We start from the raw sequence: 24503 nt of genomic DNA, 5'->3' as shown, positions 1-24503 counted from the left end.
GGGTAACCTGAGGCTCAGACGTGTCTATGACCTTCCTGAGATCGCACAGACGCGTAGCACACCCAGGAGTCAAACTCCAAATCAGTGAACCCCACATCCACGTCTGCCCTGTCTTCCCTGTGCGGGATGGGGTGGGGGCTACCCCTGCTCTGGTCCCTGCCTGGGGGCTCTGGGGGCCCTGCACTACACACACGCCTCCCTGCCCCCCCAACCTGGTTGTGCACCTTTCTTCCTGGCCAGTGCGATGATGTCTGCTGCACTCTTGCTCATCACCTTGGTGATGTACACGGGGCAGTTGATGCGGCCGGCAATGGTGATGGCCCGGAACACAGCCTCAGCCTCAAGCTGCGGACAAAGACAGGGTCAGGGGGGCAGCTACCACCCATGTTCCCGGGGCTGTCCCAGCTGTGTGCTTGGGCTCCTCTAAATTAATGTGTCCCAGGGAGATCTAGGGGGTTAGAGGAGGAACACGTGGGCCAAGAGCAAAGAAGTCAGTCAAATGCATGTGGACCCGGACTGGGAGAGGGAACGCGCTCTACATGCCACGTGAGAAGACTCTACCCAGGTGGGCGAGGCGCAAGACATACCCATCACTTATAAATCGCCCAGTTACGTTTTGTCTGCGCTGCTTATGCTGTGAGTCTAATGACACCCAAGAGCTCCCGCCTGCCCTGTGGTGAGCCCCCCCGGCAGTACACAGATGGGGTGACTCAGGAAGGAAGGAAGGATGGAGGCTGGCAGGCTGTTCTGCCAGGGCAGACAGGATGACCCTCCCAGAGAGAACAGGTGACAATGGTGGTCTGGGGGCTGCTCCACCAGAGCAGATGGGGTGACCCTCCCAGAGAGAACGGGTGATAAAGGTGGCCTGGGGGTTGACTTATCCAGTGAGGAGAGTGGAAGGACGTGGCCTGAGGGCTGTTACACTGAGGCAGAGGAGGTAACTTGCCCAGGGAGGACAGGAGATGGAGGTGGCCTGTAGGCTACTCCACTGGGGCATATGAGGTGACACCCAGGGAAAATAGGGGACAGAAGTGCAAAGGGGCTGTTCCACTGGGACAGAGTAACTCGCCTGGGAAAAACAGGGGACGGAGGTGGCCAGCTGGCTGTTCCTCCAGAGCAAACAGGTGACCTACCCAGAGAGGACAAGGGATGGAAATGGTCTGGGGGCTGTTCCACCAGGGCAGCACCAGGTGACTCGCAGGATGTCAGACCAAGTGCCACCCGGGGAGGAGCTTTACCTCTTCAGGTCTGCTCAGAGCATGGCCCTCAGGACCCGTGATACCCATCTCTAAGATCCGCTTCTGTTCCTACAAGACAAGGATACATGGGTCAGCGATCATGGAACACTGGACCCAGGAGAACCCTCTCCAACACCCTGGTAGACTGCTGGGGCAGCCGAGATTGGGAGGGTGAGGGGTTTGCACAGGGTCTAAAATGGGCCATGCTGACAATCTGTTCTGTCCCTAGCTCTCTGGAGGAGGACAGGAAGCAGGTGGTAGGAAGCACAGCCAGCTACCACCCCTCCACTGTGAGTCTCCATGGCATGGATCTCCCCTGTGAACAAGTGTTGTGTTTGGGTTTTGCATGGATGCTGAAGTCAAGAAGCCCTAAGTTGGGGTCCAGCTCCTGAACTGACCAGCTGTGGTACCTCAGTATCCTCCTCTTCATGCTGGGTGACATGGAAAGTCATTCTGTGAATGCAGACAAGGACCATGGGGTGCAGGCACAGAACTGGCACCAGGAGGAGCTCATGGGTTGGCAGTGTCTGTCATCAGTCTACTCAGCTTCCCTCTTGACACTGCCTTCTGGCAGGAAGCCTCCACCTCAAGCTCATCATACAACCTCCAAATGGAGCTCTAAGCTGAGGGCCCAGGTTCACATCCATTCACTTCCTCACCCCAGGAGCACTTTTGATTGCTTTAAAAAATCACATGCCCTAGAGGCCAGCTATGCTAACATTTTTTTTTAATTAGTTGTAGTAAAAATTGTGAGCGGCCATATAGGATACTCCACTGGTCTCATCCCATCCAGGAGCAAGGGAGAACGAAGAAAACTAAAGACACAAGAGAAAGATTGGTCCAAAGGACTAATGGACCACATCTGCCACAGCCTCCCCCAGGCTGAGTCCAGTACAACTAGATGGTGCCCAGCTACCATCACCGACTGTTCTGACAGAAGTCACAATAGAGGGTCCCAGACAGAGCTGTAGAAAAATGTAGACCAAAATTCTAACTCACACACACGCACACACACACACACACAAAAAAAAGACTCGCTGGCCTGACAGAGACTGGAGAAACTCTGAGGTATGCCCCCCAGATGCCCTTTTAGCTCAGCAATGAAGTCACTCCTGTAGTTCATCCTTGAGCCAAAGATTAGACAGGCCATGAAACAAAACGAGACTAAAGGGACTTCATTTTTCCTTAGGGCTGAGTAGTATCCCATGATGCATTGATAATTACTGGTGACTGGAATGTGAAAGTTGGACACAAAGAAGAAGGACTGGTATTTGGAAACTATGGCCTTGGTGATAGAAACAATGCTGGAAATTGCATGATGGAATTTTGCAAGACCAGCAACTTATTCATTGCAAATATCTTTTTTTCAACAACAGAAATGGTGACTATACATGTGGACCTCACAGGAATCAAACTGACTACATCTGTGGAAAGAGAAAATGGAAAAAAGCTCAATATCATCAGTCAGAACAAGACCAGGGGCTGACTGCGGAACAAATCTTCAATTGCTCCTATGCAAGTTCAAGATGAAGCTGAAGAAAATTGAAAGCAAGTCTATGAGAGCCAAAATATGACCTTAAATTTGGAGACCACCTCAAGAAAAGATCTGACACATTGAATACTAATGGCCAAAGACCGAAAAGCTGTGGGATGACATCAAAGATACCATACATGAAGAAAACAAAAGGTCATTAAAAAGGCAGGAAAGAAAGAAAAGCCCAAAATGGATGCCAGAAGAAATGCTGAAACTTGCTCTTGAATGTAGAGTAGCTAAAGCAAATGAAAGAAATGAGAGAACAGCTCCAAAAGATAAAGTATTATAATGAAATGTGCAAAGACTTGGAGTTAGAAAACCAAAAGGGAAGAACATGCTTGGTATTTCTCAAGCTGAAAGAATTGAAGAAAAAATCCAAGCCTCGAGTTGCAATTCTGAAGGATTCTAGGAGCAAAATAATGAGTGACACAGGAAGCATCAAAAGAAGATGGAAGGAATACAGTCATTGTACCAAAAAGAACTGATTGATGTTCAACCATTTTTAGAGGTAGCATATGATCAAGAACTGATGGTATTGAAGGAAGAAGTCCAAGCTTCACTGAAGGCATTGGCAAAAAATAAGGCTCCAGGAATTGACGGAATACCAATCAAGATGTTTCAATAAACGGTTGCAGCATGGGAAGGGCTCACTCATCTATTTGGACAAATCTGGAAGAGAGCTACTTGGCCATCCGACTGGAAAAGATCCATTCCAAAGAAAGGCGATCCGACAGATGCAGAAATTATCAAATAATATCATTAATATCACACACAAGTAATATTGCTGAAGATAATCCAAAAACGACTGCAGCAGTACATTGAAAGGGAACTGCCAGAAAGTCAAGCTAGATTAGAGGTGGAACAAGAGATATCACTGCTGATGTCAGATGAATCTTGGCTGAAAGCAGAGAATGCCAGAAAGATGTTTACCTGTTGTCTTAGTTACTTAGTGCTGCTACAACAGAAATACCACAAGTGGATGGTATTAACAAAGAGAAATTTATTTTTTCACAGTCTAGGAGCCTGGACGGCACTGGGATAGGAGGCTAGAAGTCCGAATTCAGGGTGCCAGCTCCATGGGATGGCTTTCTCTCTCTGTCAGCTTTGAAAGAAGGCTCCTGTCATCAATCTTCTCCTGGTATAGGCACTTCTCTGAGCAGGAACCTTGGGTCCAAAGGACGCACTATGCTTCCGGCATTGATTTCTTGGTGGTATGAGGTCCCCCTGTCTCTCTACTCTTTTCTCTCCTTTATATCTCAAAAGAGATTAATTTAAGACACTACTTAATCTTGTAGATTGAGTCCTGCCTCATTAACATAGTTGCCTTCAATCCTGCCTCATTAACATCACAGAGGTAGGATTTACAACACACAGGAAAATCACATCAGATGACAAAATGGTAGACAATCACACAACACTGGGAATCATGGCCTAGCTAAGTTGACAAATGTTTTGAGGGAACACAATTCAGTCCATGACACCAGTTTACCTATGTTTTATTGACTATGCAAAGGTATTGGATTGTGTGGATCATAACAAATTATGCATAACATTGAGAAGAATGGAGATTCCATAACACTTATTTGTGCTCATGTGGAATTTGTACATAGATCAAGAAGCAGTTGTTCAAACAGAACAAGGTCATACTGCATAGTTTAAAATTTAAAAAAAGTGTGTCAGCCTTGTATCCTTTCACCATACTTACTCTAGCTGTATGTGAGCAAATAATCTGAGAAGCTGGAGTACATAAATACGAATGAAGCACTGGGATCAGAGGAAGACTAAAACCTGTGTTATGCAGATGACACAACCTTGCCTACTGAAAGTGAAAAGGACTCAAAGCACTTACTGATGAAGGTCAAAGACTACAGCCTTCAGTACGGATTGCACCTTAACATAAAGAAAACAAAAAATCCTCACAACTGGATCAATAAACAACATCATGATAAATGGAGAAAAAATCGAAGTTGTCAAGGATTTCATTTTACTTGGATTCACAACCAATGCCTATGGAAGCAGCAGTCAAGAAAGCAAAGGATGTATATCATTGGGCAAATCTGCTGCAAAAGATCCCTTTAAAGTGTTGAAAAGCAAAGATGTCACCTTGAGGACTAAGGTGTGCCTGACCCAAGCCATGCGGTTTTCTATTGCCTCATATGCATATGCATGTGAAACCTGGACAATGAATAAGGAAAAATGAAGAAGAAGTGATGACTTTGAATTATGGTGTTGGCAAAGAACACTGAATATACCATGTACTGCCAGAAGAACTAACAAGTCTTAGAAGAAGTACAGCCCGAGTGCTCCTTGGAAGCGAGGATGGCAAGACTTCGTCTCACACACTTTGGACACGTTATCAGGAGGGACCAGTCCCTGGAGAAGGACATCATGCTTGGTAAGGTAGAGGGTCAGTGAAAAAGAGGAAGACCCTTGAGGAGATGGATTGACACAGTGGCTGTAACGATGGGCTCACACATAGCAACAGTTGTCGAGATGGTACAGGACCAAGCAGTGTTTGGTTCTGTTGTAGGTAGGGTCACTGTGAGTCAGAACTGACTCGATGGTACCGAACAACAACAACGAGTATTTCATTGTATGGATGGGCCACATTGCGTTCACCCACCCACTTGTTGACGGACACTTGGTTTTTTTCCACCTTTCGGCTGTTGTGGATGATGCTGCAGCAATCGCTGGTGCACGTGTGCCTGCTTCTGTGTTTGGTGTTGTTCATCCTGGACACACCCCCTGTGATCCTGGTATTGTTCACCTTGGACACACCCCCTGTGATCCTGGTATTGCTCATCTTGGACACACCCCCTGTGATCCTGGTATTGTTCATCTTGGACACATCCCCTGTGATCCTGGTATTGTTCATCTTGGACACATCCCCTGTGATCCTGGTATTGTTCACCTTGGACACACCCCTTGTGATCCTGGTATTGTTCATCTTGGACACATCCCCTGTGATCCTGGTATTGTTCACCTTGGACACACCCCTTGTGATCCTGGTATTGTTCATCTTGGACATACCCCCTGTGATCCTGGTATTGTTCATCTTGGACACATCCCCTGTGTTCCTGGTATTGTTCATCTTGGACACATCCCCTGTGATCCTGGTATTGTTCATCTTGGACACACCCCTTGTGATCCTGGTATTGTTCATCTTGGACATACCCCCTGTGATCCTGGTATTGTTCATCTTGGACACATCCCCTGTGTTCCTGGTATTGTTCATCTTGGACATACCCCCTGTGATCCTGGTATTGTTCATTCTTGGACACATCCCCTGTGTTCCTGGTATTGTTCACCTTGGACACACCCCTTGTGATCCTGGTATTGTTCATCTTGGACACATCCCCTGTGATCCTGGTATTGTTCACCTTGGACACACCCCTTGTGATCCTGGTATTGTTCATCTTGGACATACCCCCTGTGATCCTGGTATTGTTCATCTTGGACACATCCCCTGTGTTCCTGGTATTGTTCATCTTGGACACATCCCCTGTGATCCTGGTATTGTTCATCTTGGACACATCCCCTTGGACACATTCCCCTGTGATCCTGGTATTGTTCACCTTGGACACACCCCTTGTGATCCTGGTATTGTTCATCTTGGACATACCCCTTGTGATCCTGGTATTGTTCATCTTGGACACATCCCCTGTGTTCCTGGTATTGTTCATCTTGGACACATCCCCTGTGATCCTGGTATTGTTCATCTTGGACACATCCCCTTGGACACATTCCCCTGTGATCCTGGTATTGTTCATCTTGGACACATCCCCTGTGTTCCTGGTATTGTTCACCTTGGACACACCCCTTGTGATCCTGGTATTGTTCATCTTGGACATACCCCTTGTGATCCTGGTATTGTTCATCTTGGACACATCCCCTGTGTTCCTGGTATTGTTCATCTTGGACACATCCCCTGTGATCCTGGTATTGTTCATCTTGGACACATCCCCTTGGACACATTCCCCTGTGATCCTGGTATTGTTCATCTTGGACACATCCCCTGTGTTCCTGGTATTGTTCACCTTGGACACACCCCTTGTGATCCTGGTATTGTTCATCTTGGACATACCCCCTGTGATCCTGGTATTGTTCATCTTGGACACATCCCCTGTGTTCCTGGTATTGTTCATCTTGGACATACCCCCTGTGATCCTGGTATTGTTCATCTTGGACACATCCCCTGTGTTCCTGGTATTGTTCACCTTGGACACACCCCTTGTGATCCTGGTATTGTTCATCTTGGACACATCCCCTGTGATCCTGGTATTGTTCACCTTGGACACACCCCTTGTGATCCTGGTATTGTTCATCTTGGACATACCCCCTGTGATCCTGGTATTGTTCATCTTGGACACATCCCCTGTGTTCCTGGTATTGTTCATCTTGGACACATCCCCTGTGATCCTGGTATTGTTCATCTTGGACACATCCCCTTGGACACATTCCCCTGTGATCCTGGTATTGTTCATCTTGGACACACCCCTTGTGATCCTGGTATTGTTCATCTTGGACATACCCCCTGTGATCCTGGTATTGTTCATCTTGGACACATCCCCTTGGACACATTCCCCTGTGATCCTGGTATTGTTCACCTTGGACACACCCCTTGTGATCCTGGTATTGTTCATCTTGGACACATCCCCTTGGACACATTCCCCTGTGATCCTGGTATTGTTCATCTTGGACATACCCCCTGTGATCCTGGTATTGTTCACCTTGGACACATCCCCTGTGTTCCTGGTATTGTTCATCTTGGACACATCCCCTGTGATCCTGGTATTGTTCATCTTGGACACATCCCCTTGGACACATTCCCCTGTGATCCTGGTATTGTTCATCTTGGACACATCCCCTGTGATCCTGGTATTGTTCATCTTGGACACATCCCCCTGTGATCCTGGCCCCGCAACACATGGAAGAGAGTCACCTCAACTGTCCATCTGTGGACGGAAGCTCAGGGTTATCACAGGAACATAAACTGGAAACATCTTCAAGGTCTCACAGCTGGGGTGGAGGTGATTAAACTAGGGAATAACTTACAGCTATTGAAGATGGTGTTTATGAAGCCTTTGCATAAATTGTTTACGATATGGAGAAATCTCTATGCAAGATTGTTCAAATATCAGTGACTCCTCTGTTTACAAGAAGAAAGGAGGAAACATGACACAATGGGGAAAACACCAAGGGGGTAAAAAAAAAAAAAAGCTTAGAGAAAGTCTTTCAGCTAAAGAGCACGGGTTGAGAACATGTGCTATCTTTCCTCCTTTCTGAAACCCACTAAAGCAATAGAAGAGTCCACAAGGACCAAGAAAATGCAGAGAAGACAGTAGACAGTAGTTCTGAAAGAGAAAGCAGATGGACAAATAGTAACTGACTTACTGGAACTGAGAAAGCTAAATATTAAGTTGTCAGTGGCTAGAGCCAAGTAGCCTGAGGGGAAAAAAAAACCTCCAGAGTTGGAGGCTGAGAGCTGAACTCACATCCCAGGGAATGAGATCGACACACCTGGACATGGCTCAGCAGCAGCTACTCAGGCAAGACATGCACATGTGAAGGCCCAGTGGAGTCCCTGGGTGTTGCAAACGTTAATGCACTCGGCTGCTAACCGAAAGGTTAGAGGTTTGGTCCACCCAGAGATGCCTTGGAAGAAAGGTGTAGTGATCTACTTCTGAAAAATCAGCCATTGAAAACACTGTGGAACACAGTTCCACTCTGACACGTGTGGGGTCACCAGGAGTTGGGGTTGACTCGATGACAACTGGTGTGACTCAGCAATCACACTCCTGAGTACACACCCACAGAAACGCTAACATACGTCCAACTTCATTCCAAATAGTCCCAAATGTGAAAGAATCTAAATGTCCACCAGTTGAAGAATAAGTTGTGATATATGCAAGCAGCACTAGAGAGAACAAACTACACACAGCAGCGTGGATGTGTCTCACAGACCTCACACAGCAAAGAGCCCCCATGAACCCCGACTGCACAGTTCCACTCACAGGAAGGTCAGAACCACGCAAAGTTGGGATGTATGTGGTGGGCAGCTCTGGATGGTCCCATGGCTCACCTCCTGGTCATCATGGCCTATGGAATCTGCTCCCCTGAGTGTAGCTGGTCTCTGCACTTTGCTTCTGATGAGCAGGATGCAGCCTGAGAAGCGGGGTTCACTTCTGAGGCCAGGTTACAGAAACACCTGGCTTCTTCCTTTCTCTGCTTTCCTACTCTCTCATTCGTTCATGCTGACGGAAACTGCTAAGTTGCGAGATGCCCATAGGCTCAGAACCAGGGATGGGTGGGGGCTTGGCCAGCAGCCTGCAGAGAACAGAGGCCCCCAGCCCAACAGTCTTCGAGAGCCCTAGAAACAACCATGCACATGATCTTGGAAGCAAATCCCAGCTCCAGGCGAGCCCAGAGGTGACTCAGGCTGCCCCGGTGACACCTCACCACAGCCTGCGAGAGATCCTGGGTGAATTCCTGACCCACAGAAATGAGACAAGAAGTGCTTATGGTTTTGAGATGCTGGGCTCTGGGGTAATTTGTCGCAGATAGCCATAGATAGCCAAGGCAGAGTCTGGTACCAGAAGTGGGGTGCTACCACAACAATCACCTAAAATGTGGGAGGGCTGCAGAGCCAGGCAGTGCACAGAGGTGTGAAGAATTTTGAGAAATTTGTTAGAGAAAGCCTAAAATGGCCTTGAGTGAACTGTTAGTGGAAACGAGGACTTAGAGGACGCTGCCAGGGAGGAGTCAAAAGGAGGCAGAATCAGACCCTCTGCCTGCAGCTAGAGATTCAGATGTGCTCTCGTCCCACCCTCCCCAAACCTGGGCCTGTGTGTGTTGGCGGTAGGATGCCACACACACGATCTTGCTTGATTCTCACAACTACTCACGCCCCACCCTCCCCAAACCTGGGCCTGTGTGTGTTGGCGGTAGGACACCACACACACGATCTCACTTGATCCTCACAACTACTCACATCCTACCCTCCCCAAACCCAGGTCTGTGTGCACTGGAGGTTGGACACCACACATGTGATCTTGTTTGATCCTTATAACTACTCATGTCCCACCCTCCCCAAACCCGGGTTGGTGTGCGTTGGAGGTCAAACACCAGTAATGCACCACACACGCAATTTTGTTTGCTCCTCACAAGCACTCTTAAGGCAGGTGTTACAGACGATGAATGAGTTTCGTGGTGGGCTGGGCTCCTGTCCAAGGACACACACTGGGCTGGACACTTGCTTCTGTCCTGGGCTCCAACCAGCATGCCCCCCACTTCCCCTGAGCAACATCTGCTTCTGTGTGTGTCACCTTGGCCCCTGGGTCTGCGGAGTGCTCATTCTTATTCTATCCTCATTTTTCCCTTACAGACTCCCTGGGCTCCCACAGCAGTTCTGTCACCCCTATTGTAAAGATGATGACAAGGATTCCAAGGCCATTCTGCAGGCAGGTGTGGGAGACTCACCTGGTATGTCTGAGATGGCATCCAGCTCCTGGCTTGGCTCTTCACTGCCCGGTCACCTCACTAATCCATACCGCCTTTATCATCTGCTTCCCAACAAGACCAAGCAGACAGGAGTCAGGGGGAATTCACACTCACCTGAGCGATCAAGTCTCCATTTTCTGCATGGACCAGAATCACAGCTCCCAGGCCCTTCAGAAAGGTAAAGGCTTCATAGAGCTGAGGAGGGGTAAAGGCATCAGTGTAGATGGAAATGCCACATGGCACATACTCGTAAATGCTACCCTTGTCCCCCACAGCCATTGCCCACTGGCCACCTCGGACACAGTGCAATGTGGTGTTCACAATAGACTGTGCTGCTCAACAGCAGGTATGGCCTGGAAAGAAACTTCTCAGCCCTGACAGCCTGAAGGTCCCAAAGCTGGGGGTGGAGAGCACCCCCTGGCTGGTCATACCCCTAATCTCAGGCCTGTCAATGCCTTTGGCTTTCTCCTTGGCTTTGCTACTTTGGGGTGCCCATAGCTGTCAATGATGACACTGGAGCTGGTCAGCCCTTCATTTTATGGGATCGTGACTAACCTGCACCACAGCCACCCTCATCCCATGGAGACGTGCATGTCCTACGAACATTTCAACCCCTGTGACCTCATGAACTGTGGTGGGTGTAGGCAACAAGTGCTGTATTGACTCGTGCTCAGAGAGTACTTCCCACATCAAGATCATCCTGCCCATTGGCCAGTGCCTCCTCCCATGAGAGGAGCCTGTAGTCAGACTCCATGTTAGCACGACCCATCCTCCGATGGCCTCATGAGACAGGTGTATACAAATCTGTCACAAAGACAGGGAAATTAAGGCACAGGGAGGTTGGGAGGCTGCCACAGCACACAATTAGGAGCCGGCATGGCTGGGGGATCCGGCTCTAGCTCCCACACTCTGCCTGCCACAATGTCTACCTTTTAACAAGGGAGGGTGGGGCAGAGGTGGCAGAACAAAACCAGGAGTCCTGGGTATAAGACAGCCAGGTACCGGATAGGTAATAACCTCAAACCTAACACATCACCATCTTCACCCACATAGCCACTGTTGGAAAATGACGGTGTTGGATGCTATTACACGTCCATGGATATGTGTGGATGGACGAGGCATACAAAAAAAAAAAAACAAACCCATTGCTGTCAAGTCGATTCTGACTCATAGCAACCCTAAAGGACAGAGTAAAACGTCCCTATAGGGTTTCAAGGAGCACCTGGTGGATTCAAACTGCCAACCTTTTGGTTAGTAGCCATAGCTCTTAGCCTCTATACCACCAGGGTTTCTGGAGGAGCTATGGACAGATGTCATTACATGTCCATTGGTAGGTGTGGATGGATGTTATTATACGTCTATGGGTATGTGTGGGCAGAGGTGGCATAGATGGACATTATTACAAGTCTGTGGGTACGTGTGGATGGAGAACGCATGGGTGGACTTTATCCCACATTTATGGGTACATTTATGTGCATGGACATTATTACATGTCTATGCATCAGTGTGGATGGAGAAGGCGTGGGTGGATGTTATTGCACACCTTTGGGTATGTGTGGATGGAGGAAGTATGGATGGATGTCATTACACATCTGTGGGTAGGTGTGGATGGAGGAGATGTTGTTCTTGCTGTCAGGTGCTGTCAAGTCGGTTCCAACTCATAGTGACCCCATGTACAACAGAACAAAACACTGCCCGGTTCTGCCCCATTCTCACAATCACTCTTATGCTTGAGCCCATTGTTGCAACCACTGTGTCAATCCACCTCATTAAGGGTCTTCTTCTGTTTCAATGACCCCCTACTTTACCAAGCATGATGTCCTTCTCCAGGGACTGATGTCTCCTGATAACATATCCAAAGTATGTGAGACGAAGTCTTGCCATCCTTGTTTCTAAGGAGCATTCTGGCTGTACGTCTTCCAAGACAGATTTGTTCATTCTTCTGGCAGTCCATGGTATATTCAATATTTTTCCCAACACCATAATTCAAAGGCACCAATTCTTCTTCAATCTTCCTTATTTATTATCCAGCTTTTGCATGTATATGAGGCGATTGAAAACACCGTGGCTTAGGTCGGGCACACATTACTCATTAAAGTGAAATCTTTGCTTTTTAGCACTGTAAAGAGCTCTTTTGTTGCCGAAGGATGTTATTACCCATCTACGGGTAAGTGTGAATGGAGGAGGTTTGAGTGGGCATTATCACGTTTACAGATATGTATGGATGGAGATCATGTGAATGGACATTATCACATGTCTATGGAAGGTGTGGTTGGAGAATGTGTACGTGGACGTTATTACAGGCTTATGGCAGGTATGGATGGAGGAGGTGTAAATGATGTTATTACACATCTACAGGTAGGTGTGGGTGGAGAAAGTGTGGATGAGGGTTATCACACATCTGCAGTAGGTGTGGCTAGAGAAGGTGTGAATGATGTTATTACACGTCTATGGGTAGGTGTGGAATGAGGAGGTGTGAATGGGCAATTTCAAATGTCTACAGTAGTTGTGCATGGAGGAGGCATAAATGGGAGTTATCACATGTCTATAGGTAGGTGTGGATTGGGGAGGTGTGGATGGACATTACTATATGTGTACAGGTAGGTGTGAATGGGGGAGACTGGATGGACATTTTCACACTTGTGTTTGTTTATGGGGAGGGTTAGGGTTAGAGGTGTGGATGAAGGAGGAGGGATGGACATTATTACACATCTGTAGGTAGGTATGTATGGAGGAGGTATGGATGACGTTATCATACATCTAAGGGTACCTGTGGATGGATGTTAACACACATCTATGTGTAGGTGTGGATGGAGGAAGTATGGATGGACATTATTACACTTCTATGGGTCTATATGGATGGGGAGGTGCAAAGGGACATTATTAGACATCTATGGGTGAGAAAATTGAGAAAGCATGGACTTGCCCAGTGTCTTATGTTGGTTTTGTTTAAGCAGATCCAGGTGCTCGAGTGTCAGAGCTAATGAAACAGCCTTGGCCCTAGACCTGCTTAAGCCAGGATCAACTGCTGAGGTCACAGGAGGAGGAGACCTCTGAGCCTTCACCAAGCATCTGTGATGGACTCTACATCTATACTTTCAGTGAGATCTCAGGTGGCTCTGAGGTGGCTAAGTGTGGAAACAACTTCATGAAAGGTCACCCACCCCCAGATGCCCTTTTAACATAACTAAAGTCACTCCCAAGGTTCACCTTTCAGCCAGACATTAGACAGGCCTATAGGGTTACATTCTTTGTAGTTCTATCATGTATATGAGACTAAATGGGCACACTAGGCCAAAAGCAAATTTGAGAAGGCAGGAAGGGACAGGAAAACTGAACTAACGGAAACAAAGAACCCGGAGTGGAGAAGGGGAGAGCGTTGACACATCACAGGGCTGGCAACCAATGTCACAAGAGAATTCGTGCATTGTTTAATGAGAAACTAATTAGCTCTATAAACTTTCACCTAAAGCACAACTTAAAAAAAAAAATCACCTGTTCGACCCAGTCTAGTGTCAGGAGAAGAGGAAGCCCAGGGAGGAGAATGTCTGCTCAAGACCACCCAGCAATTCAGTGTTGAGCCAGCTTGGATCCCAGAGCCCTCCCCAGCCCACCTGCCTGGCAGAGAAGACAGCAGGTATGTGCTCATACCTGGCTATCAGACATTTGGTAGAGGTCCTTGTAGGCCATGTAGACTTGAAAGGAATTGACACCTGTTTTAAGATAAAAGCAGAATAGAAAAATGTGTTTAAGAAAAAAATAACCATGTTTTTAGTAAATCAATGATCACAGCAGTGTGGTAACCACAGGATAGAGGAGTCCTGGGAGCCACTGAATTCATGGAGGGGACACCTATCCCTCCTGGGGTGTGAAACAGGGTCAAAGGAGGCTTCTAGGGAGGGTCACAAGTAAGCTGACTCAGGAGGATGAGGAGGAAGAGGGAGAGGAGGAAGACCAGAGGAGGAGCAGGAGGAAGTGGGGAGGAAGAAGAGAACGATGAAGAAGAGAAGGAAGAGGAGAAGGAAAAAGGAGAGGAGAAAAAAGAATAGGAGGACAAAGAGGAGGACAGAGCAGGAGAAGAGGCAAGAGGAAGGAAAGACAGGGAAGAGGGGAATTGTCCAGCCAGAGAGGGAAGGTGAAGGGGCATGAACATGGATAGTGAGGAGAAGGGAAGGACAGGAGGGTGCAGTTACCAGGAAATGTCCTGAAGGCTGGAAAAAGAGTGGAGGGTAGAAGAGGGGTGATCCATGCCACATAGTAGAAAACCAATAGGAAAAGAGCCACCTATGGCAACTTAGAAGTCAATGGACCAGAGAACTTGGATTTGGCCAAGGTGATTGCCATGCAGAATGTTGAGAATGTCATTAGGCTTTTTAAGCTGAGTATGATGTGGCACAAGAGAGAGATATGAACTAAAGAAGGAGCTGTTCAGTTTGCAACCAGAATTTAGTGGACATATAGAAGGCCCAGGGTTTGCTGAATTAGAAAACAAAACTGTTTCCAAGTCTACTCTCTCCAACCTATGAAAGGTTCTTAAAGTAAGAAATGGTCTCAGGGTAAAGGTTAAATGAAGGGTCTATCTATAAGTTTCTTTGTTAATACCTCAGAAAGATCTAAGGGGTTCCTGGTAAGCCCCCTCGGCTAGACAAAGGACTTCTAAGAATCTTAAGGGCATTGTCCCACAGTGCACCAACAGCCACCCAAGGGGACAGAATCTTGTCTTAGAAAAGACTTGTCTCAGAGAATGGGCTAGAATCTGATACATAGGAAACCCACAAAGGATTTGAGGGAGTTGCATCATCTTGGACTAAAAGAAAACGACACACTTCAAAATGAAGAGAGGCTCTCGGTTGCCAAATTTCTATAGGTAGAAAACAAACTGAGAAAGATACTCAGTTGCAAACCTGGGCCACTTCTTCTCTAAAAGGAAGAACATCCCAGAGGGCCAAGTTAAGATTACAGAGGGTAGAGCCCAAGCTATGCAAATCAGTAGGCTAGGACAGAGGTCAGCAAACCTTTTCGGCCAAGAACCAGATAGTAAATATTTTAGGCTTTGTGGCCACATGCAGTCTCTGTCACATTTTCTTCTGACAAACCTTTAAAAATATAAGAAACATTCTGTTAGCTAGAGGGCCAAGAAAAACCAGACCTGCTATGGATTGAATTGTGTCCCCCCAAAATATGTGTTGTAAATCCTAACCCGTGGTTATAATCCCATTTGGGAATAGATTTTCTTTGTTATATTAATGAGGCAGTATGTGTCTAAAGTCAGTGTCTTTTGAAATATAAAACACCATATTAAGCAAGCAAGCAAACCCAAAGGGAGGGGAAGATGCATGCCACATGATTGCCAAGGAACCCAAGAACACAGACTGAAAAGCGACAAGGACCTTCCCCAAAAGCAGACAGAGAGAGAGCCTTCCCCTAGAGCTAGCACCCGGAATTCAGACTTCTACAGTCCTGAACTGTGAAAAAATAACTTTCTGTTCATTGAAGCTACCCACTTGTGATATTTCTGTTACAGCAACACTAGATAACTAAGAAAAGACCACAGGTCAGGGATGGCCCACTGGCTGTAGTTTGCCAGTCCATGAAGTCAGTCAGGATCTACCCCAGAGAAGAGTTCTGGGCCTGATCAAGGGGTGCCCCCATCAGGCTAGGGAGACCTGGCAACATGTGTACAGCTGGGCTCCGGGATTTCTATGGAGTCCTAGCTGCTGCATGTCATTGTTTCCCCCTTTCCATGGGGGTGTTTGTTCTGGTCTCCTGCCCCTCCCCACCACTGTGTGCAGGGTGTGTGTGCTCATAGGTCTCGAATCAGCGAGCCCACACCCATGGGGCTGCACCTGCTCCTGGGCAGATGCTGATTGTGAGATGTTGGCATTTAAGCCTGTGCCACATGGACGGTACTTTGGGGTTGCTGTCGGTGCATGTGGGAGGAGTATGATAAATATGACCAGGATAAGAGCTATGGTAGATTTAACATGACCACAAGTCCTTCAAGCCCCCATCAAGGGGAGTCGTTTCCCCATCCCCATAAACTGGGCTGAATCTGTGGCTGCTTCGACCAAGAGGATACAGAGTGACATTTGGTGAGCTCCACGCTTGGGCATCGGGGGACCTTGCAGCCTTTGCCTCACCCTCTGTGAACAACGCCACCACGTAAGGATGCCCAGAGAGCCTGAGGAGGGTGGAAGACCGAGTGTGGAGCCACCCAGGCAGCTCCACATTTGTTACAGCCTCAGGACTCTCACACAGGCTAATCCTTGCTTCCAAGTTCACTCCCTGGAGCTCTGGAAACACAACCTTTAAAAACCCTTCAACAGGAAAGAGACCAGCAAGACACAGGGCCTCCACAGAACAGTTACACTGGAGGCCTTATGAGACAGGAGGTATGCACTGATATGGAGTGAAGATCGAAGAAGTGACTAACAATACAGAGACTTTACATATAAATGCAAGCACTTTGCATATATCCTCTCATTTGATCCTCATAACAACCTTTCTATTACCTCCAATTTCCAGATGAGAAAACTGAGGCACAGAGAAGTTGAGTGATTGGCCCAAGGTCACACAGCAGCTAAGTGAAGGGGCCTGGATACACATAACACATTTTTGAGTGAAAAAAAGCACACTGCAGAAAATTATGCATATTATGACCCAATTTATGTAAAGATCATATACATGCAATTGTGTATACACATATACAAATAGGAAAAATATCTGGAAACACAAATGTCAAATTATCACTCTTTAAACACATCTGTATTTTTCCATAAGCATGTACTAATTTTGAGACTTAAATCAGCAAAAAGGATTTTATGATGCTGGTTAGGCATCCAAAACCCATGGATGCACCTCTAAACTTCACCAGGTATTTTCCTGGTAAGTTTCTCATCAAGAGAGGAAAACAGCCCTCTCCCTCTTCTGGGACAACTTGATGTCGTGACCCCACATACAGCCCCTTCTGATGGAGTTCTGTGATGCTTCCTGGTCAGCTAAAGGATTCCAGTGTTCCACCCGGCCCCTCTCTGTGCCTGTCTCTCCTTCCACGTCCACGAGAGGCTGCCGAAACTGAGGTGACGAAACCCTTGGAGTAACATGGAAAACTGCTCAGAGCTTAATGTTAGGTGAGGGAGGTGAGATGCAAAACTGCAAATCCCCTTGGATTATGGTTATGTAAAAAACAATAGTGTAGTTCACAGCAAATATGATGGAGGGATAATAACTTCTTAATATAAAGAGCTTAAACAAGCAAACAACCCAAAAATCCAAATTGATAATTGTACAAAGAATACAATCAGACATTCACAAAAGAAAAAAAAATACGGAAAAATTTTAACTAGTAATTAAGGAACTAAAATGAAAACAACTGTGGCAGATCAGCTTTCACCCATCAAGTGCGCAGGGGTTTCATAGAGCAAACATGGGGTGGGTGCATTATAGGCTCTGCCACATGGCTGGTGGGCACGGAGTGGGTGCATCTCTCTGGAAAGCAATTTAGCCATAAACCCGTTACCCGTTGCCATCGAGTCAATTCCAACTCATACCAACCCAAGAGAACTGAACAGAACTGCCCCACAGAGTTTCCAAGGGGCACTTGGTGAACTCAAACCGCTGACCTTTTGGTTAGCAACCACAGCTCTTAACCACTACACCACCAGGGTTCCCAATTTAGCAAATGCAGGTCATAATCTTGAGAAAATCTTGAAAAGTCTTTGACCTGGTGTTATGGATTGAATTGTGTCCCCACAAAATGTATGTCAACTTGGCTAGGCCAGGATTCCCAGTATTGTGTGATCGTCCACCATTCTGTCAACTGATGTGATTACCCTAGGTATTGTAAATCCTAATTAGGACCCCAGGTGGCACAGTTGTTAAGTGCTAGACTGTTAACCAAAAGGTCAGCAGCTCAAATCCACCAGCTGCTCCTTGGAAACCCTACGAAGCAGTTCTATTCTGTCCCGTAGGGTCACTGTGGTTCACGAATTTACTAGATGGGGCAAAGGGTTTGATTTGGTTTTTATGATATTAAGGAGGCAGGATTAGAGGCAGTTATGTTAATGAGGCAGGACTTAATCTACAAGATCGGGTCATATGTTGAATCAACCTCTATCGAGATATGAAAAACAGAAGCGAGCAGAGAGAAAGGGAGACCTCATGCCACCAAGAAAGAAATACCGGGAGCAGAATGTGTCATTTGGACCAGGGTCCCAGCACTGAGAAACTCCTAGACCAGGGGAAGATTGATAACAAGGACCTTCCCCTAGTGCTGACAGAGACAGCCTTCTGCTGGAGCCGGCACCCTGAATTTGGACTTCTAGCCTTCTAGACTGTGAGAGAATAAATTTCTCTTTGTTAAAGCCATCCACCTGCGGTATTTCTGTTGCAGCAGCACTAGACAACTAAGACACCTGGTAATTCCATTTCTGGAAACTTAGGGAAATAATTATAAATGCAAAATATGTTTCTGTATGAATATGTTCATACATAATATGAATATATTATATAATATGAATAATATAAATCATACAAAATATGATTTATAATAAAACAAATAGAAAACCTAAATGTCCAATAAAAAGAAAATAGCTAAGCAACTTAACCATTATATTGGTATTATGAGCCATTAAAAAGTTATTAATGAAGAGTAATGCTTACTCATAAAATGTTAATTGAAAAAAGCAGAATTCTAATATAGCAGCTATAGAGCGACTAGATGAGGAACCACCCTAATTGGACAGGAGCTAGAGGAGAAAACCCTTAACACTATTGTAAAATGAAATAAGGATAGAAAGGGGGATAATTTTGTTTTCCCTTTTCTCAGTTTTCTGACTTTTTGTACTGTCATGATGACACTTTTATAATGTGAAAACATAGTATATATACACTAAAAACTGAAAAATGCATCCAAGCTGTCCTCAAAGCACCCCCGTTTGATATTGCCCCCCCTCAGATGGCTCTCTGGATGCCCCTTTCCTGAGTGAGCAAAGAACATGCTCTAACTCATTCGGTTCTTCCCTGTGTCTTCAGTTCAGTTCATCTCCATTCAATGCTGTGCACATCATGAAGGGTCTACACAGCAAGAACCCTTCATATGAGCCCAAATAGAGGGAGGAAGGGTAGGACATGGAGGTATATAGACACAGTCCCTTCCCTCCTGGAGTTCAATGCTTAGTGGCAGAGCCAGACAGGCAACCAGTGACCTGTAGTCCAAGAACCAAAGGAAAATGCTCCAAAAGAGGCCTGAGTATCTGTTTTGCATATTCTAGGAAAGAAGAAATTCTGATTGGGGGAATTGAAGAAGGTGATTCTTGAGCTGGGTCTTTAAGAGAGGGTAGTGTTGTAGTTTGAAGGGCAGGGAAGAAGAAAAGGCCTTCCTGAGGGGGAACAGCAAAAGCCCTGAAGTGTAGCAGGTTTCGAGTGGTGGCATCCAGGTTGGCATGCACTCAGCATGAGTTTATGGTATGAGTATAAGATGAGCCAGAGGAAGAAGTGAGGATAGGTCAGGTGGGACCTTGTGTGCCAGGCCAAGGAAATCAGGCTTTCTTCTATGAATGAGGGGGTACCTCTGAAGGGCTGAGGGAAGAAGAGGGCAGACTTCCTAGAGAGGGTAGAATGTTTCCACAGTTCTCTGTGTAGCAATGGGAAGCTCACGTTGGGCTCACAACAGGCACAGATAAAGAAACTTTTAACTCTACACAGTTGGGTCCACCAAAGAACCAGGGATTGTAGAACCCTGCCACATTTAGGGCTTTAACTGACCTTTGTCCTGCACCAGCACCTCCAGCTCCTCCCGAACACCATCGTACCAGCTTGTGATGTCCACATGGAGAGAGTAGTCACAGCAGGATTTGGTATCGGCTGCTTCATGCCACTTCTCAAAGGAGGTCAGCAGGCTGGACCCACGTTCAGGGACAACATGGTCAACTGGGATAGAGAAATATATGTTATGTTGCAAGCTACTTTGAACCCAAGTTGTTCCAGCAAGTATTTACTGATCTTCTGGGCTCACAAAGTGTAGCATCTTCACCACCACTAAGGTATGATGACGACCATCATCACCATTATCCCATCACCACAATCACCATCATCACCACCACCACATCATCACAACCACCATGACCATCATCATGACCATTATCCCATCGCCACCACCACCATAACTAACACCACCACCGTCACAACCACCATGACCATCATCACCACCATCAAAACCACCACCTCCATCATCGAGATAAATATCCTTCTCATCACCATCGTTTTCACCATGACTTCCACCATCACTGCCAATATTACCATCATTGACACCATCATTGACACCATCATTATCATAACAGTCAACAGTGACATCATCACCATCATCTTTAGTCTTCATTAGCACCATCATCAACACCATTGTCATCATCATCATTATATCATTATCACAACTATTGAATGCTTACTACGTGTCAAATACTAGCACAAGAGCTTTGTATAAGTTATCTCATTAAACCTCACAATGATCTCATGAAATGAATATCAGTATTCTCATTTTGCATGTGAAGAAATTAAGGCTCATATAGGGTAAGGAATTTGTCCAAGGTCACACAACTGTAACAAGTGGGTAGAGGATCCCAGAAGAAACCTGTTAGATGCAGAACCTGAGCTCTTAATCACTACTGCATACTGTCTTCCTTGCCAATATGAATGGGTCTTTAGAGACTAAAAATATTCCTTTCATCATCTCTTTTATAAAATAAAATCATAAATGTACACCAGAGCAAAGAGGGAGCCACCTGTCTTCTTAAACTTCACTTGGCTTCACATATCCCTCTAAGTACTGTCCTGTTTCTCTACACATCGACCCTTCATTGTCAAACATCTGTAAAGAGTAGTCTCTGTTTACCTCAAACAGACCATTAAGTGCTCACTCATGTGAAAGTTCCAGTTGAAGCTGAAGAAAATCAAAACAAGTCTATAAGAGTCAGATATGACCGTTGAGTACACCCCCTACTTGAATTTACAGACTATCTCAAGAAAAGATTTGATGCAATGCACACTAATGACAGAAGACCAGAGGAATTGTGGGATGACATCAAGGATATTATACATGACAAAAGTATAAGGTCATTAAAAAGCCAGGAAAGGAACTGGGGCTGAGATGGCAGAGTAGTTAGATGCTTCCAGGGATCCCTCTTACAAAAAAGACCTGAAAAAACAAGTGAAACCATTATATTTATGACAAGCTAGGGGTCTGAACCTCAAAGGCAAAGTTAGAAAATGGACTGAGCGGCAGGGGCAGGGAGAGCCGGTTCAGAAACCGGTGCAGACCTGAATCACTGGGAACCCTCAGGCAGCATTCCCTGGAGTGACCACGGCGGGGCTGGCAGTAGCGTTCCAGACACAGTTTCCTCAGGGAGAGACAGCCAGCCGCACAGCCTACTCACACCTCCAGAACCAGGGAAGAACGGTGCTCTTGGCAAAAGCTAAGTACTTTCATATATTTTACTGTGTCCCCAGCCCCCAAACTAGCTTCAGTGGCTATTAATTTCCCTGGGCCTGAGATAGGTGCCACTGAATATCCTGAGCCATTCTCCTGGCTTTGGAAAAGGAATAAATTCACAATTTGGGGAAAAGATAATCTGCCAGCTCCACTAATCTGGGGAGCTCAGGACAGAAGCGGCTCCTGTCCAGGCATAAACAGAACATGGACATTGAATACTTTTCCCCCTTGAATAGACCTGTATGGGCCCATTTCAGGAGAATAGGCAGACTGCAACTGTTTCAGCTGTGTGGTGGAGAGGTGGGTGTTTGATATTTGTCACTGCTTTGCCTATTAAACAGGGACCTCACCTACCCACGTTAGGGGATTAAGGACTGGTGGCTCCACCCACATCACCTAGCCACCTGAGACAGGGGTCCAAGGATAAGTGGTACCTCCCAGTCCTCACAACCAAAAGCATTGGGTGTCCATGGTCTGTCTGCAGAACCCACCCAACTATGCACTCTAGGCAACAGGTATGCACTTTCCTTGCAGACACTCGGGGGACAGTTGTCAGCCCCCTGCCTTGTTCAGAGCATGATCCCCTGCTGCAACCAGATACGTGTACCTACACCAATCACCCATGCCCCTGTAAGACTGTAGGACAGAGCCTGTGCCACACAGCTGATGACCAGCTACCTGGACACCTAAGCTGAATCCATACAAGAAAAATGAATAGACTCCTAGGCTCATATACCTGGTAACAGCTCTAGCCATCCGATAACAGGACGTTAGAGCTTCAAAGGCAAAAATAATCAAGCTAGCTCACTCAAGCAGCCTATTTGGGCATATCAAAACAGAACAAAGCAAGAAGCTAGGATACTGTAAGCAAACATAAAATAAACTAATACAATAACTTGTAGATGGCTCAGAGACAACAGTCAATATCAAATCACATAAAGAAGCAGACAATGATCGCTTCAACGAGCTCTCAAAACAAAGAATCAAGGAATCTTCTGGATGAAGGTGCTTTCCTGGAATTACCAGACGCAGAATACAAAAGATTAATATACAAAACTCTTCGAGACATCAGAAATGAGATTAGGAAGGAGATCAGGCAAAACATAGAACAAGCCAAGCAAAACATAGATAAAGCAGTTGAAGAAATTAAAAGGGTTATTCAAGAACATAAAGAAAAATTTAGTAAGTTGCAAGAATCCATAGAGAGACAGAAATCAGAAATTCAGAAGATTAACAACAAAATCACAGAATTAGACAACTCAATAGAAAGTCAGAGGAGCAGAACTGAGGAAGTGGAAGGCAGGATTAGTGAGAAAGAAGATAAAACACTCAGCACCAATACATTCGAAGAAAAATCAGGTAAAAGAATTAAAAAAAAAATGAAGAAACCATAAGAATCATGTAGGACTCTATCAAAAGAAATAACCTACAAGTGATTGAAGTACCAGAATAGGGAGGGAGAACAGAAAATACAGAGAGAATTGTAGAAAATTTGTTGGCAGAAAAACTGCCCTGATAACTTGAAAGATGAGAAGTTATCTATCCAAGATGCTCATTGAACTCTACATAAGGCAGATCTCAAAAGAAAGTTACCAAGACATATTATAATCAAACTTGCCAAAGCCAAAGAAAAAGAGAATTTTAAGAGTGGCTAGGGATAAATGAAAAGTTGCACACAAAGGAGAGTCAATAAGAATAAGCTCGGACCACTCGGCAGAAATAATGCAGGCAAAAAGGCAAGGGGATGACTTATATAAAGCACTGAAGGAAAAAAACTGCCGGCCAAGGATCATAGATCCAACAAAACTGTCTCTCAAATATGAAGGCGAAAGTAGGACACTTCCAGATAAACAGAAGTTTAGGGAATTTGTAAAAACCAAACCAAAACTACAAGAAATACTAAAGGGAGCTCTCTGGAAGGAAGATCAATAATATCAGACATCAACCCAAGACTAGAACACTGGACAGAGTAACCAGATGTCAACCCAGACAGAGAAATCATAAAAATAAATCAAGATAAAAAAAATGCTCAAAACAGGGAAACAACAATGTCATTACATAAAAAGAAGACAACATTAAAACAATAAAAAGAGACTAAGAAATGTAGTCATAGATCTTTCATATAAGAGAAGAAGTCAAGGTGATATAAAAAAATTAAAGTTAGGTTTAAACTTAGAAAAATAGGGGTAAATATTGAGGTAACCACAAAGGAGACTAACAATACTACTCATCAAAATAAAACAAAAGAAAAAAATAAAGACTCAACAAAAACAAAATCAAAAATGAATAAGAGGAAAAGACAATATATAAACTATTCAGCACAAAAAATTAAGTGGGAAAAAGAAACTATCATCATCACACACACAAAAAAAACATCAAAATGACAGCACTAAACTCCTATCCATAATTATGCTGAATGTAAATGCACTAACTGCACTAAAAAAGAGACAGAGAGTGGCAGAATGGATAAAATCACACAATCCATCTATGTGCTGCCTATAAGAGACACACCTTAGACTTAAGAGACACAAACTAAAACTCAAAGGATGGGAAAAAAATATATCAGCAAACAACAATCAAAAAAGAGCAGGAGTGGCTATACTAATTTCTGACAAAATAGACTTTAAAGTTAAATCCATCACAAACAATAAGGAAGGAAACTCTATAAAGATTAAAGGGACAATATAAAGATATAACCATACTAAATATTTATACACCCAATGACAGGGCTGCAAGATACATAAAA

The 24503-nt window shown here is 45.4% G+C and overlaps 1 protein-coding gene across 2 annotated transcripts in view; it reads right to left on the bottom strand.

Annotated features, from left to right (window-relative positions):
* The window catches only part of CRMP1 (collapsin response mediator protein 1), a 103247-nt gene that overhangs the window by 24153 nt on the left and 54591 nt on the right, over nt 1-24503 (bottom strand). For both annotated transcript variants that reach the window (XM_064286251.1, XM_064286252.1), the window contains exons 4-8: nt 20038-20202; nt 13924-13985; nt 10387-10467; nt 1239-1307; nt 225-345 (exon numbers count right to left, since the gene is read on the bottom strand). In XM_064286251.1, the coding sequence (XP_064142321.1) occupies nt 225-345; nt 1239-1307; nt 10387-10467; nt 13924-13985; nt 20038-20202 (498 nt within the window). The remainder of the gene's footprint in view (nt 1-224; nt 346-1238; nt 1308-10386; nt 10468-13923; nt 13986-20037; nt 20203-24503) is intronic.

This window comes from Loxodonta africana, chromosome 5 (genome assembly GCF_030014295.1).
Source record: "Loxodonta africana isolate mLoxAfr1 chromosome 5, mLoxAfr1.hap2, whole genome shotgun sequence".
Classification (NCBI taxonomy): Eukaryota; Metazoa; Chordata; class Mammalia; order Proboscidea; family Elephantidae; genus Loxodonta; species Loxodonta africana.
Note: the sequence above shows the minus strand (reverse complement) of the source record. Positions and strands in the feature narration are given on the sequence as shown.